Below are 17,001 nucleotides of genomic sequence, written 5' to 3'. Positions count from 1 at the left end.
TGCCTCTAAAGGAGCATCACATCCTGTCAGGCATCTGTTGTCCAACAACAACCTACCCCCCCCACAAAAAGAAGAAAAAGCCAGTTCCGTGTTCTTAAAAGATTAGGTGCGCAGCAGCAAAGTAAGCAAAGATTTTTACAAGCCAGACATGAAGAAAATGGAGGCCAAATGATAAACAGTGTGAATGTGCACACATCCAGACAATGATGAGTAATCCCTAGTTAAAACAACTGGAATATTGATGAGTTTTCAAGCTTAAGTGGTCAACAAATTAAAATCATCTTAAATTTTATTTTAGAAAGAGAGAAAGAGAGGTGAACAGAAAATGAAAAAAGAAAAAAACTAATATACCCCTGCCAGCAATTGAAAGAAATTAGGGATGGCAACGGGGCGGGGCGCCCCCCTCCCAACCCCGCCCCGTTTATTTAAAGCAATTCCCATCCCCGTCCTATTTAAAAAATTAAACGGGGCGGGGCGAGCAGGTATGCTACATTCCCATACCCACCCCATTTATTTTTAATGTCAAAACAAAAACTCTTTTGACGTGCCAGTCAAATTAAGCGATGGGAGAGAGAGAGAGAGAGAGCGAAAGAGAGAGAGAGGGCGAGAGGGAGCGTGAGAGCGCGTGCGACGGTGACGACGAGGAGACCGGCGAGGCGAGCCGACGGCGTAGCTTCAAGGTGGAATCCAAGACCTTCGAACTTGCCCTGGATGATAGGAAAGGGAAACGCCAGTTTCGCATTGTGGAGAAGAAACGTGGGGTCTCGACATGGGTTCGATTAGGGCTGGAAAGCTTAGGGCTTTTCAAGGAGGGATTAATCCATTGTATTCGTGACGATGAAGAAGGGCGATGGGAAAAGGAATGGAAAGAAGGAGGTAAGCTGTATACCTTGGCTCGGGGTTTCAACAGAGCGGGTGTTTATCTAAGATTGGGGGTTGTGGGTCTGGAACGAAAGAGGTTTTGCATATTCTTACCGAGAGGGAGAAGGGGCAAAAGAGGGTGGACGGCTATGGTGGAGATGGTAAGTCAAATGGAAGAGATGGCCGGTAGAAGAACAGAGGTGCAGGAGGTAAGGACTGTCGGAAGAGCTAACCCGGCGAAATCATACGTAGAAGCCGTCAGAAGGACAAATTGGGATGGCCTAAACGCAATCAAGATGAGGGTTACAAGGGAGGAGATTGCTGGCAACTTACAGAAGCTGGAGCATTGCCTCGTCGTGAGCTGGAAATCCGAAAAAGAGGAGGAAGACGACTTGGAGAGATTGGGTAGTCTCTGGGCGAATTCTTGGGGACTAAAAGGCAAGCTAGGGTTGGCCAAATTGGAACGAGGTAAGGCTTTGTTGGAGTTTGAAGATCTAAGTGAGGCACGCCGTGTGGCCTCCTCGGGGAGCAGACTGCTGGGAGGAGCCCATTTAGGGCTGGAGTTATGGAATCCAAAGACGGGATGTCGGGTAGAGGAGAAGATGGAGCAGATAGCTTGGGTTAGAATATACGGCCTCCCAATCTCGCTCTGGAGCCCGGGGACTTTGAAGAAAATAGGGGAGGAATGTGGGGGCTTCGTAGATATGGATGAGCGCACAAGATCGATGGGGGAGATTCAATGGGCTAGGATTTTGGTTAAAACAAAAGGCGATTTCAGACCGAGCTTGTTAGAAATTGAGGTAGAGGATGAGATATACTCTGTGGCTTTATGGTGGGAGATCAGGCCGGTGGTGAAACGGCCCTTCTCTGCGACGGAAAACAGGAGGAATAAGGAGGTCAGGGGTGAGTTGCATTCACGCGCGGAGAAGCGCGTGGGAAAGGAGTTGGTAGGTGCGGGAATCGAGGAGCTGCAGACGCCAGTTGATGGGAGTGATTTGCAGGAGAATGGGCCGGGTCCTGCACCCGGGTTACAGTTCCAGGGCCAAGAGAATCGGGATTGGGCCTCTCCAATTGGTAGAATGGCTGGGCCGGCTGCAAGTGGCCCAAATATGGGCCTTAGTGGGTTAAAGAAGGATGGTGGGCTGAACAAAATGAATGGGCTGCTGGGCCGAAAGTTAAAAAACAAGCCTAAAGTGAATGACTATTCAGAGGCAGGCCCAAGTTGGGCTGCTGAAATGGGCTGCAATCAACTAACTGAGGTGGAAGGTCCGGAAAGGGAGGGCCCAATTGCTCCATTAGAGAAGGCTGGCTTTCTGGGTCGCTTTAGCTCTAGAAAAGGACCCAATTCAGAGGATCCTTTGATAAGCTGGGTGATAGAGGAGCCTAGAAGGGAACAAGGGGATGTTGGTCTTTCAATGACTGACCGAGCGCTGGAAGAGGAAGTTAAAAGGTATGCTTTAAATCCATATCCTAAAGGTAAAAGGGCTGTGGGAACACCTCTTCTTCTCTTCTCTAATTCTGATCGGGCTCCGGAGGGGGAGTCTTTCGATCACCCAGGGGGTATTGAGGAGGAATTAAGGGGGGATATGTCCACTTGGTTAACAGTATATGAGGGGAATGTTGAAAACGAAAATGGATTCTGGAAATTGGGAGAGGACAGCAAGAACAGAGACAAGGCTAAGGATAAGGAGGGGAACAATGGTGGCTCTGCTTCTCAAGATACTGAAAACGAGAAAGAGGATCCTTGGGAGGAATGCAGTCTAGCAAAATTTAGTCAATTCCTGGGATTCTCTACAGAGGGACTGGAAAAGGAGATATTGAGCTTCTTGATTAAAATCAGAAAGAGACGGGAAAAGATTCACAGCAAAGAACTTTTGGAAAAGTCCAAGTTTGAGAGGGAGCTGAAGAGGCTGGAATGTTCCGTTAATTACGAGGGGGGGAATAGGCAGAAAGGTCCTTCACAGGGCAAAGGGAACCAGTTGATAGTTGCCCAATGAAGATGAAGATCATTACCTGGAATGTGAGGGGAGCTAATGACAGCTCAAAGAGGAAAATTATCAAAAACTATATAAGGAACCAGAGGGTGGACCTAATGTGTATTCAGGAAACCAAGATTCAGGAGATGTCGGAGGGTATTGTGAGAAGTTTGGGATTGGGGAGATTCTCAGATTGGAGAGCCCGAAATGCGGAAGGGGCTGCGGGTGGCATTTTGATATGCTGGGATAAGCGGGTCCTGGAAATTCTGGATTGGGAGGAGGGTCAGTTTTCCTTGTCTTGTAGATTCAAGATCACAGAAAATGGGGCTATCTGGGTTTTTACGGGTGTGTATGGCCCTTTTACCAAAGTGGAAAGGGAGGGTATGTGGGAAGAACTTGGGGCAATAAGGAGACTGTGGGGTGATCCCTGGTGTCTCGGTGGGGATTTTAATATTACTCTGTTTCAACATGAAAGGAGCAGCCAAAGAAGAATCAGCTCAGCCATGCGGAGATTTGCTCAAATTGTGAATGATCTAGAGCTGGTGGATTTGCCCCTGCAGGGGGGAGAGTTCACATGGAGTGGGGGGCTGAATAATCAGGCGTGGGCGAGGCTAGATAGATTTCTAGTCTCCCCTAGCTGGTTAGATCAGTTCAGTGGAGTCACTCAGGGCAGGTTATCTCGTCCCATTTCTGACCATTTTCCAATCGTGCTAGAGGGGGGTGGTGTAAGAAGAGGCCCAACCCCGTTTAGATTCGAAAATATGTGGCTTAAGGTTGAGGGATTTAATGACATTATTAGAACTTGGTGGCAAGAAATTGAAGTCAGGGGCAGCGCTAGCTATAGATTGGCAGTTAAAATAAAGGAAATTAAAAAGAAGCTGAAAGTGTGGAACAAAGAGGTTTTTGGGAGGCTGGAAACTAACAAAGCTTCAGCCTTACATCAATTAGATTTTTGGGATCGGGTGGAAAGTGAGAGAATCTTATCTATGGAGGAAGCTGAATTAAAAAAGGAAGCTAAAGATTCCTTTAAGAAATGGGTCCTGTTGGAGGAAGCCCATTGGAGACAGCATTCAAGGGAGATTTGGTTGAAAGACGGGGATAGAAATACGGGGTTTTTCCATAGAATGGCTAGTGCACATCGAAGAAACAACGCTATGGACAGAATTAAGGTTAATGGGGAGTGGCTAGTAGAGGAGCAGGAGGTGAGAGAAGGTGTTGTGAACTCGTTTCAGCAATTGCTTTCTGAAGATATGGGTTGGCAGGCGGATATTGGTAGTATTCAGGTGAATTGCATCAGCCAGCAAGAAGCAGAGAGTCTGGAAACCCCATTTGCAGAGACTGAGATTCACTCGGCTTTGATGGAGATGAATGGGGATAAATCCCCTGGCCCGGATGGCTTTACTGTTGCTTTTTGGCAAAACGCATGGGACTTTGCCAAAGAGGAGATCATGGAGATGTTTAAAGAATTTCATGAGCATAATTCCTTTGTTAAGAGCCTTAACAATACCTTCTTGGTGTTGATTCCTAAGAAAAGCGGGGCGGAGAATCTTGGAGACTTTAGACCTATCAGCCTGGTGGGGGGGCTCTATAAACTTTTGGCTAAAGTCTTAGCTAATAGGCTCAAAAAAGTGATTGGTAAGGTGGTGTCTTATGCTCAGAATGCCTTTGTTATGGGAAGACAAATCCTGGATGCGTCTTTAATTGCGAATGAGGTGATAGACTCGTGGCAGAAGAAGAAAGAAAAGGGCCTTGTTTGCAAATTGGACATAGAAAAAGCTTATGATAGCATCAATTGGAATTTCTTAATGAAGGTCCTTAAAAAAATGGGCTTTGGGACCAAATGGATGAGATGGATGTGGAGTTGTGTCTCCTCTGCTAAATTTTCCATTCTTGTTAATGGAGTGCCAGCTGGTTTCTTCCCTAGTACTAGAGGGCTTCGTCAAGGGGACCCCCTTTCCCCTTACCTCTTTGTTATGGGCATGGAGGTTCTGGACGTCCTTATCAGGAGAGCGGTGGAGGGGGGCTATCTTTCAGGGTGCAATATTCGGGGCGGTAGTAGAACATCCTTGAATATCTCCCACCTATTTTTCGCTGATGACACAATTGTATTTTGTGAGGCGAGCAAAGAGCAAGTTTCCCACCTAAGTTGGATTCTCTTTTGGTTTGAAGCGGCTTCGGGTCTTCGGATTAATCTAGCCAAAAGCGAAATCATCCCAATTGGAGAAGTGGAGGATTCTCTTGAGTTGGCAGCTGAATTAGGGTGCAGGGTGGGGTCTTTGCCCTCTCATTATTTGGGCCTTCCCTTAGGGGTCCCCAACATGGCTACATCTATGTGGGATGGAGTGGAAGAAAGGATCAGGAGGAGACTTGCGCTTTGGAAGAGACAGTACATATCCAAAGGGGGGAGGATCACTCTCATAAAAAGCACCTTGGCTAGTTTGCCAACTTACCAAATGTCTATTTTCCGGATGCCCAAGTCTGTTGCCAAAAGAGTGGAAAAAACACAAAGAGATTTCCTTTGGGGGGGAGGAAACTTGGAAGGAAAAGTTCACCTAGTCAAATGGGATGCGGTCTGTACAGAAAAACACAAGGGAGGGCTGGGATTAAGGAGAATAGCCACTTTGAATAGAGCCTTGTTGGGCAAGTGGATTTGGAGGTTTGCTTGTGAAAAGAATAACTTTTGGAATCAAGTGATCACTACAAAATATGGGCAAGAGGATTATGGTTGGAGGCCAAAGAAGGTCCGTGGGCCGGCTGGAGTAGGGGTCTGGAAGGAGATCATGAAGGAAGACGATTGGTGTTGGGATAATTTGGCATTTAGGGTTGGGAAGGGTTCCAAAATCAAGTTTTGGAAAGACTGTTGGTGCACAGACACTCCGTTGTCCCAATGCTTCAATCAACTCTTTGTCCTTGCCGTGCATAGGGATGCTACGATTGAGGAGATGTGGGATCATGATGCGGGCCAAGGAGATTGGAAGCTTGTTTTTGTGAGGGACTTCAATGATTGGGAGATGGATATGGTTGGGGAGCTGCTTCATACTTTGAGGGGTCAAAGGCCCTCTCTGGAGGATGACTCAGTTGTGTGGAGGCAGGGAAGAAATGGTATTTTCAAAATCAAAGAAGCCTACAGGCTGCTAGACAAGTCTAATGCCACAGTTTTTCCCGCAAGGAAAATATGGGTGGATAGGGTGCCAACAAAAGTCTGTTTTTTTGCTTGGGAGGCTACGTGGGGGAAGGTGCTTACCCTGGATAGACTCCAGTTAAGAGGGGTGCAACTCCCTAATTGCTGCTATTTGTGTGGTTGCGAAGAAGAGAATGTACATCATATACTTTTACACTGTATAGTGACTAGAGCCCTATGGGAAATTATTTTTGGGTTGATAGATGTTAAGTGGGTCCACCCAGAAACTGTAAAGGAGGCTTTAATATCCTGGAGGGGCTCATTTGTAGGGAAGAAAAGGAAAAGGATTTGGAAATCCATTCCGTTATGTATTTTTTGGACGGTTTGGAAGGAGAGGAATAGGTTAGCCTTTAGGGGGGGTGAGTTGAATATTCAGAAATTAAAGAATTCTTTTGTCTGTAACTTGTGGAATTGGGCCAAAGTGTATCTAGGTGAGGAGTCTTTCTCCCTCATAGGCTTTTTGGAGTGGATTGCTTCCACTTAAGGGGAGGTAGTTTCTTTTTGGTCCTTTTCCTTTTTTTGAGGCTTTAGCCGTTTTGTATACTCCTTGTATGCTTTATGGCGTTTAGCCTTTTCTAATGAATATCTTGTTTACTTATCAAAAAAAAAAAAAAAAAACTCTTTTGACAAGTTAAGCTTACCTTCCTTGCAAGATAGGTTCTCAAATTTTATTATTTGTGGGCCCCAGATATTCAGCGTATTGCTAATGGAGATCGCTCTCCAATCTTGTCTTCTCACCCCATCTCTGAGTTCCTTACCAGGTCTGATTCTAGCCTCTGTGGTCTTAATATAAATGTGTCTGTTGTGTGACTGTGTAAGTGAATGTTTTTTTATTGTTGGGGGTTTGAATCTGCAGTTTTGGGACTTCTGCTGGTGAGAGGAAGCTTATGCCAACAATTCATGAAGAGTGAGATCGTCGCCAGAAGCTTATGCCAACACTATTTTATTATATATATAATTTTAATTTTATATATAATCGGGTCGGTGCGGGGCGGGGCGGAGAAATACCCGAACCCGCCCCGGGTTTTTAAAAAAATCCCAAACCCGTCCCATACCCGTTTAGAAAAATAATATCCCGTCCCATTAGGGGCAGGGCGGGGCGGGTACCCGAAATGACCCGCCCCATTGCCATTCCTAAAAGAAATACAAAAAAGGTGTATTCTTCCATACAAAGAATCATTATATTGATATAATGCATGAGAAGCATCACACAAATCAACTGCAAAATGCAAGCTAATAGAGTTTGCAAATCATTAATTGGAAAAATTCAAAATTAAGCACCAGAAAGGACCATTTACCCACCTTCCATCCATGAGCTCAGGAACCAATAGGCCAAAGCGATCCACAAACTCAGAATAATTCCTCCTAGTGGGATAGCCTGCCAGGCTTATTCGAACAGCCTCTAAAACACCCTGAATCAAACTACCATTTTAGTAAGTTACTCAACTGAAGTAGTATTAAGGGATGTGGGAAGGAACTTAAGAAATATGGGGAGGGGGTAGGAGGGTGACTCAGAGAGAGAAAGTGCATGGGAGTGAGACTTCACAACAATCAGAACCAGGAATAAACATGCAAGGATGTGTAACATTAAAATGTATGCAAATAGTCAGTTAAATAGCCAAAATGCACTACCATATGGATCGTAAAATACAGTAGGATACCATTTCTTCCATGGGCATATAGGAGCAAACATAAGGTCAAACAAGCATTGAGAAATAAATTTTCATAAGAATTGATATTTTCATGATTTAAGTTGGAAGGAGAAGCAAAGGAAAGAGCGGAAATAAAAACAATAGTTTGATTAATAAAATTTTAATGAATGCTAGTCAGAATTCAGTAAAAAAAAAAAATCAAAACACATGAGTTTTGGCTCCTGTTATATGGAGAAGGGTATTCAAATTGAGAGTACATATGTAGTTAGTGTAAGATTTTCCTAATTCCCAAATCTTAGGATACAGTTAAATGACTAAATTATCAAAAATTGCAATTTGAGTTCACCTTTATCTTAGGTAAAAAGAAGTTGCTATGCAACATATCTTGTCAGACGTGACAATTAGCTCATCTAAAAACACATAAGGGGACAAATTAAAAAGGTACCAAAATGAATTCTCAGTGAAACCATTATACACTCATATTGGGCACATGCCAAAGAGTTGCAGTGTCAGATACAAAATGTATATCCAAACCATGTCAATCACAGGCATTTTACATGTCTTGATTAACATAGATTGTGACTCCAACAGCTTAGGTTCATTATGAGAACATAGGTCGTGACTTGAACTGCTTCACATGACAATCACGCACATAACACAACTACATAGATCCAATAATAACAGGAACTACAGTACATACAATGGTATTGTAACAAACCCAAAACAAAAATGTTGGAAAACCTTAGATTCCAAACACGTGTATGCATGTGTACGCATGCATGTGCATGTCAATATACGTGAAACTTCTAACCATAATAAATATATAAGTTCATATGCTACTGTCCCCACAGTATAACTGATTTAAGATACCCTGATTCTCAAACTTTCAGTCAGTTTTTTTAAAACATCAATTATGACTCGAACCGCTTGACCTTACAATTAGACTCGGTATGAAAATATAGGTGGGGACTGGAACAGCTTAATATGACAATCATGCATATGACAGAATCACGTGGATCCAACAATGACATGAACTACAACACTAATGACTGTACTGTTGACAGTCCAAAACAAAAACAAATATAGGAAGAAGCTTAAACACAAAATACATACGCTTACAAATGCATGCAAATGCATGCACAAACACACAAATTTGCATGTCAATATATACGAAACTTCCAGCTGTAAAGAGATACGGAAGTTCTAACCCCACAGCGTAACTGATGCAAGATACTCTGACTCTCAAATTTCTGAGGACGGTTCAAAGAGTTTGGCTTCACACAGCGAATATAATGAGGCTCTGTTGAGTTAAGGGTTTCCATGAGCGCTTGAAGTTGTTGCTACAAACAAAAGGGAAAAGATTAATAAATGTGCAGTAGATAGATATGAACAGCCAATGCACCAAGTTCATGCCTAAATTAAAAGTTGTTATGTTCTAAAGGTTAAGATGGAGGAAAATATACATTAGCTATCAGAATATTGAAATAAAAATTTACAAATAAAAGAGCAACTAAAGTTCCTAGCCAATACCAACAAAGATGATCAAAGACCATCAAAACATGAATTGGAAGAATGAATATTGAAACAACCAAGAACAAGTAAAAAGTTCACCATTAAATGATTTGCGAAAAGCCTTTAAATAAAACTCTAGAACAAAGTTCATCTATTTAATCAACAAAGATTTGCAAGGTAGTGAATACATCACAGCCTTCCAACCAGAAACTACATTATGACAAGGATTAGTCATTAAACTCATACAGAAAATAACCTAAAGTAACCAAGAGAAGCATGTGACTCCATCATTCATCCTATGCTACAAATGGTTGCATAATTCATGCACCAAGTCAATAAATTGACCAAAATATCATTGCCAGCAACCAGACAAACCACCACTGCAGTTGAGATTTTATCGTATTATAACTCATTAGCAACTGATTTTGGAGAAAGCTTATAAATAAAAATTCATCACAAAGAAAAAGAAAATAGAGTTCTGATATAAGAAAAAGTCATTATTTTATCTTTTTTCGTCACTTCTCTCCTCTTTCCTCTTAATTATTTCTTGAGATGCAACTAATAGATTAGCTAATAACACCATGAAGAGAAACAAAACCCATATAGAAACAGAAGCTCATACCTTGAATCTAGATCCCACAGAAGAAAACTTGTATGAAGATCTTGAAGATTCCTCAGGCATTGAAGGGAAAAGACCAGCAACAAAAGGGCATTTGGAAGAAGACAACAGATTGCAATGTTCCACCACCACATAATCACGGTTTTTATCTAGGAAGGTATCTGTTTGATAAGTGACCTACAGCAGAAGTATCGAGCAAGTCATAATAAATGGTCCCTGGATCCTAATATGATTCTATTCACAGTAACACTGTAATTGATATATGACATGCCTTGCCAGCATAGTGGGAAATGGTAAAATCTGTTTCCGAAAATTTTGCCTTCTCCAACCTTTGGTGAGTCTGTAAATTCTGAAACAGCTTGGTCGAAAATGTTTTGTGTGTTGATTTTGGAAACATGCTGCATAAATTAGAAAATCAGGATAAGGATAAACTACAAGAAAACAAATTCATAGAGCAACACGCACCAATTTATAGTGGAGAGCTTAAATTGTACCAAGCTTCATCCAAGAGGGCAATTATTCCAATAGGTTTCTGAAAATGCATATAAAATAGCATGAGACGATAGAATAACACTAAGCATGGAAAATCAGAAAATTAAAAAAGCGGAGCAGAAAACAATGTATGCATATTTTGGCTGCACAGTCCTATGTTTTTCTGTTTCCATATACAACAGCCCTAAATACATACAAGCAGGTTAAAAAATTGATAGATATTTGTTGGGATAGAGCAAAAACACTGGAGAGAAAAATCAAGTAAAAACCTTCTCAATCAGATCCAAAACATCTTGGTTGTCTATAAATTCAATGTAGCTCCAATTAATTTCTTCTTTGCTATACTCCTCTTGCTCCATCTTAAATACATGCTGCAAACAATAGAACAATGAATAAGACAGCATAGAATAATCACAATAAATGTATAATTTCAACACATCGAATACCATTGCACACCTCATTAAAATGTTGCTGAAGCTTTTCATTTGCAAAATTAATGCAAAATTGCTCAAAGCTGTGGAACAAAAATATTAATTAATCAATTGAGGAGTACAGAAACAATAAAACCAAACAAAGAGGTTCAAATTTGATATATCATATATAAGTATAGACACAAAACCACATATATGCAAATGCAATGAAACCTGAAAAAATTAAGGTACAGACATCATGAGAACACAACAATATATTATACCTTTAATTATATTATATACAAAAATATAGAATTTTGATCAACTTAATCTAATTGATCATTGAGCCATTGCATATGAGAAGATGAAGCTCAACAGATATATTTTTTATGCAGAAACCCCACTAGCCCCATCTCACAAGGCTGGAAAAAACCATAAATACATGACCCTCCCCAGAGAACCATGCATTCTGTAAGCACAGGAGTGAAACCTGGGACCTCCTTTCTGTGAGCAACAGCATCTCCCATTAGAAGCTGGTGGAGAGAATAAAGCTCAACAAGTACAATGCATACAATCATATCATACTATACACCACAACATATACTCATTTTGTTTTATTTTTTTCCCCTTTACAGTATATTCTTTTCTATCTAATAAAATGTTGATCGCAGGTTTAATCCTGATCAGCTGCACAATCTGTCAACTAAGAGATTATTTTAAAACTTTGGGCACATCTTAGAAGTATCTAACAAGTGCCAATGCATGTCAAAGAAGCATTATGTCCAACAAAGTCCCATCACTGACATAGCTTCCCTTTAAAAATGTCCCTGGTAGAGTGGTACATGGATAGGGGATGCATAAATGTTCCCCTTCACTAAATTAAAGGTTTCTATATCTATTTCATTTGCCTTGGATAGAGATGTAAAACTTGTTTATTTTATGTCTGGTTAAAAGGAGATGTGAGGCCTGTTGCCATCAAAGAACCTAGAAAGTGCCAGTCCAATCTTTGATGGTGTTTTTAGTGTGCAATGCTGTTTTTAGATAGAATCTAATTGTAGATCATTCAGTGCCTGCTTAGAAATCTTTTCAAAAAGATTTCTCAAAAATCAATTTCTGAAAGTTGTTCTTAAAAATAGTTCTCAATTCCTTTCAAGAATAGAACTCTATTTGAGAACCAAAATATGGAAAACAGTGTTCCCAGCTTATTCTACTTCTCCATGAAGGCACCATGCTCTTATGTACAATGCAAAAATGCACAAAGTATTTTCCATATTTTCAGATGTTTCTTGAAACACTCTACAAAAAACACCTGGAAACACCACAAATTTATTCCTTAAAACAACCTGCTTTCAAAAAAATATTTTCAAAAAAGTAGTTTCAGACAATTTTACCAAATTTTTTTTTTAAGTGAGAAAACTGTTTTTAAAAACAGATTTTAAACAGACCATAATTTCTAAGATGTTGATTATCAACAAGTCTTGCTATGTAAACCAAATATAAAATCCATCACCTTTTGCTTATTGGGTTTTTTTCTTGGCCATTTAGGAAAAATACTTTAGAAGACTTGGGTCTGTCTTGGATGATGTCTCTCTCTGCAGAAAAAACTTCCACAAGGTTTCTGATGCCAGTGACCAAATTATGGAGAGTTACTATCCTTGTGATGCAATGGGCCATTTTGAAAGAAATAAATAGGAAGGTTTGATGGCGTTGAGTAAGATTCGAGGATATTGACAGAGGACCATCTCATTTGTGATCTTTGCTGCTTCCATGTAGATCACTATAAAGGAATTCATTAGCAAGATGTTTGCAGACCTCCCCGTCTTAAATGCAATTATCTTCTAGTTGCCATCTTGCTGTTACAATAGAAGGGTCTGTCTCTTTTTTCAAATAAAATGAGCTGTGCCCTTTAAAGAAAAAGTCAAGCTATACAGAAAATTACCCAGAAATTTCATTAACTGGCAAAAATAAACAGGCCAATGTTAAGAAGAATCAGTCATACAGAACATAAACACCGACTACAAGATAATATATATATATATACACATACATACATACATATATATATGTGTGTGTGTGTGTGTGTGTGTGTGCGTGCGCACGCGCATGTGTGTTCAAGAAGAGTCATGCTATTGAAACTGTAACATAAGAGGTAATAAACCTTTTGAACATCTCAGGCAACTTCACCACATCCAAGAGACATTTAAAATCATCATTATTCACAAGATCACTATTTGAACCCCATGACATTATGAGAAATCTTGATAAAAACACAACTCAAAACCATTAGGATAAAAAACTAACCTATTATGCTTAAAGCACTCAAAACCATAGATGTCCAAAACTCCAATTTGCACCCGGGAATTCAGATCTTGCCCAACAGACCTGTTGACCTTCTCAACAAGCCTGAAATAATACTAAAACCAAATAAATTATATTGTCATAAGAAGTCTTTGCATCAAAAGATCAAAACCTTTATTGACAATGCATCAGCTATAAGCATACCAATCAAACAGCTTAGCATAAACAGTCTTTGCCAAAGCATCCCGACTAGCAACAGCAGCATTACAGTCAAGAGCTTTAATAATATCCCCTTCACGGGTTTGGATTGTACGTGTACAAAGAGTTGCACGCAGAAGGTTGACATCGCACCTGAGCAAAGAAGCAATTCAGTCAATGAGATTATCAAAAGAAGCCAATCTCTAATAAACTATGACCAACAACTGTGGCGCCGATGAGGGAACAAGCTAAAGCCCAGCATCCAACTCAGCTATGCTCAGCTTGTTCACATCCCAGTAGTAACACCAATTGATCTGTACTCCATATTCCAATTTATGGATGCATTTGTTACTCCAGCATCTCAAGCTAAATAAAGCACATCAAATCATTCATGATATGGTAGAAATACAGCATTCTAATATCTTTCATCAACAAAATTATACATAGTCCTTATTTCTTACTTTATTCTATAGCTAGGAAATTGTACCAGGACACACATGAGAGATTAATCTCAACAGAAAAAATTAAGTAACTGCAAAGGTGAACAGGAATTAAATTTTATGCATATTGAGGTTTCTAGAAGATAAAAACATCATGTTAAATGGATGAAAAAGGAAACAAAACTTAAATTTATGTACATTGAGGATTCTCAAAGATAAAAAAAATAATGTTAATTATTTGATTTTAGCATTTCCTTGATGTCAATATCAGTACAAGCACAAACTGGTAGTGATATGACAACAAAACATTAGTATAAACTCAACCTAACAAAACCTTAGATCCCTGATATCTGAGTCGAAATATGGATCCCTTTTAACCATTCAGCTCTATCTAGGGAGCTATACCAATCAAGTCATGGGTCGTCATGTCTTTTAACACAATCACAGGATGTTCTTTTTAGCACTCCTATTGCCCAAAAGATGAAGACGGTGATGTCACTGACAGTGGGGATGTTGATGGTACATAACACGGACTAGTCCTTATGCTAGCTTAACCACTTGTAAAACAGTACTGAATATACAATATCCAACTAATATGTAGTTGTCTTAATAGACCAACATGGTATCACATCTAGCAAAAGTTGAATCACATTAGAAATTTATTTTTCAAAAGATATGTTATCATTTCAATGTAAATCTCTATGTTTTATTGTTACCCTATGATATTTTTTATAAGTAGAGTTTGCAAGTACAGTAGCAGCAGCCACCAAGCTGTACTGCAGATATCAACTACCATATCTGCCCACCTATATTGAGAACAAACCTTCCTACAAAAATCCATAAACCTTGACAAACAGTTGAAGGAGCTGTACTTTCAAATTAAAGACAAACCAAGCCCAAGGGAGAAAAAAGACACAACTTTGCCTGGTCAGGTTAATTCAAACAAGAAAGATTAATTCAAAAAGAACAAAAGCCAAGCTATATCATTAAGTCACCTACATAAAAAGATCAGCAGCCATCTGAATATGAAAGTTAGATTTCTGGTCCTTTAAAACAGATGAGTCATGCTCTTTGCCAGGAGAAAATTCAACGTTTCCCAGATGTAGAATAGCAGCCAAAGTTCGAAATATGGCTTCCTAAAGACAGGATGAAAAGGCATCAAAATAAGTAAAAGAATATCCCTAAAGAATATCAGAGTAACATCTGAGGGAAAAAAGTAACATGTACAGAAGAACTTTTTGAACCTGATCATCATGACTTATACCAACAATCCCCATTGCCCTCCTTGTCTTCATGTATTCCTCACCATTGCTCACTCCTTCTAATTCATAGGATTTGCTTTGATTTAAATAGTGAAAGTTATCTGGTTTGCCCAGCTTATACTTCTCAGCATCCTTCACAGATGAAGACATAATGAAAGGAAACATCCATAAGCTTGAAATGTCCATGAAAGATGATAAAAGAACTAAAACTAAGAAGATCATCTATTCTAGAAAATTTTGAACACTACAATACATTCATAGGGAAAAAAGATTAGAAATTGAATAGACAAAATTGTAGTCAGCCTCAAAAGTTCTCTGAAAATCTATGCCCTGAATAATTAAGCAACGCATAAAATGACTGCTCCTTTAAGAAAGCTGAAATTTTTATAACACAAAAGCATCTATGGAAATAATACTTCACCTAGAGCCCAACTCCCTGAAGCATATATATTCCATTTTCTTATTTTCAAATACATAAAGAAAACCATTCTGCTGGTACAAAACAAAATATTAAGGCTGAGTAAATTTACTATTCACTTTTGTAATAAATAATATAAACTTAAAAGTCGAAGAATAAGCTTCTTCTCTTCTACCAATAAAAAAGCAACAATATTTTGGAAGAGAAATTTTATCAAATTAAAATTATCTAAAAAATACAATGCTAGAAATTATCAAACTTTTCAGTGCATCGTTTCAGAATTTAACTCCAGAAGACAACAAAGCTTGAGAGAAAATATGTCATTTTAGCAACAATGGATTAACAGCCATGGCAAACCAGATTTCTTTATTATCTGGATCTCGTATGCATGACACCTTAGCACATCAAGGTAATATTATAAGATACCTTAAACACTGTTCAATAAGAAAACCTAATACAATCCACAGCAAGCACCTACCAAGCAGCACAGGGTAACTATTTTATGGCAAAATGTTTATCTTATAGGCCAAAGGAAAGGGAAGGGTGCATAGAAGAACCACAAACAGAAGTGAGAGCATAAGAAGGGAATAGTATCTCAATCTCTACGTACTTTAGTTTCTTTTTCTAAATCATTTGTTGAGATTTCTTAGATATGAATACATTGGCCTTCCAAAGTATTTGAATATGTCATGATAGCTTTGCTGCATATGAACAGTTGTTCTTATGTGATGATGAGTTATTGTTCAGGAGATGGAATGATCTTAGTCATTATAGCTTTAGTTATATGGAGATGACTAAGGGTATGTTTACAATGCAATATTCCCAGAATTTAACCTCAATGGATGATAACTAGAAGATGAGTTAGTATGTCAGGAGCTATTTTTGAGCAGTCATAGACATTATTTCTAGTTATATTAGATATGAAGTATTGTGGTCCTCAGGGCCTTAGAGGAAGACACTTTGATATGAGTGCACTGAGTTGATCCTGCCCTTGAGTTTTAATCCCAGATTCAGGATTGGTCCTACCCTTGGATTGTAGTCTCAAAAGACACGAGTTGATCCTATACTTTGGCATTCGAGTCCTAAAAGACAAGGTATGAGATTTTTCCTTAGGTTATAGTCCAAAAATAGTCTTACAGTGGTGTATTATCCGGGAGCATTGATAGATGGGATCTCCCTTGGTGGAGAACTTCATGTTGTTATATGTGAGAGAATTGATGAGGTAAAACAAAGATATGCAGACAAAAAGACACTAGATGAGGAAGATATTTGAACTTTACACGTGATGTTGACTTTATATTAATTTTTCCATGTTGAGAATTTTTTTAGGCTTTTGCATTTATATCATGGTGTGATTAAGCTGTTTGAAGATGGGATGTAATTTATGTTTTACCCACTTGTAAGTTTGAATTACCAATTGTGAACCATGGGCCTAGGATGTATACATTGCAATAAAACAAATTTTGACATGTATGATATGAAATACTGTTGTTCTTTATGATATGCTTAACAATTCCTGAATTTGGATCAGGTTTCATGTTCATTGGTCACCACAGCCCTAAATTTCACACAAATTAAGGTTGAACTCATAACCTTCTTTGCCTCAAATTTTAGACGCACTAGTTAAATTCATTATTTTAGCAGATTAATTTTGGCCCACTACCAAAGAGTTTAAGCTTTTA

At 39.3% G+C, this 17,001-nt stretch overlaps 1 protein-coding gene across 1 annotated transcript in view; it reads right to left on the bottom strand.

The window, feature by feature from the left end:
* LOC100254166 (myosin-15) overlaps window positions 1–17,001 on the bottom strand; it is a 33,412-nt gene that overhangs the window by 12,911 nt on the left and 3,500 nt on the right. Inside the window, exons 8-18 of the mRNA XM_002281579.5 lie at window positions 14,884–15,033; window positions 14,639–14,775; window positions 13,206–13,352; window positions 13,005–13,106; window positions 10,750–10,807; window positions 10,563–10,664; window positions 10,296–10,333; window positions 10,073–10,199; window positions 9,805–9,978; window positions 8,879–9,010; window positions 7,321–7,430 (exon numbers count right to left, since the gene is read on the bottom strand). Coding sequence (XP_002281615.2) covers window positions 7,321–7,430; window positions 8,879–9,010; window positions 9,805–9,978; window positions 10,073–10,199; window positions 10,296–10,333; window positions 10,563–10,664; window positions 10,750–10,807; window positions 13,005–13,106; window positions 13,206–13,352; window positions 14,639–14,775; window positions 14,884–15,033 — 1,277 coding nt within the window. The remainder of the gene's footprint in view (window positions 1–7,320; window positions 7,431–8,878; window positions 9,011–9,804; window positions 9,979–10,072; window positions 10,200–10,295; window positions 10,334–10,562; window positions 10,665–10,749; window positions 10,808–13,004; window positions 13,107–13,205; window positions 13,353–14,638; window positions 14,776–14,883; window positions 15,034–17,001) is intronic.

Source organism: Vitis vinifera, chromosome 4 (assembly GCF_030704535.1).
Source record: "Vitis vinifera cultivar Pinot Noir 40024 chromosome 4, ASM3070453v1".
Taxonomy (NCBI): Eukaryota; Viridiplantae; Streptophyta; class Magnoliopsida; order Vitales; family Vitaceae; genus Vitis; species Vitis vinifera.
The sequence above is the reverse complement of the archived record's forward strand: the minus strand, read 5'-3'. Positions and strand labels throughout refer to the sequence as shown.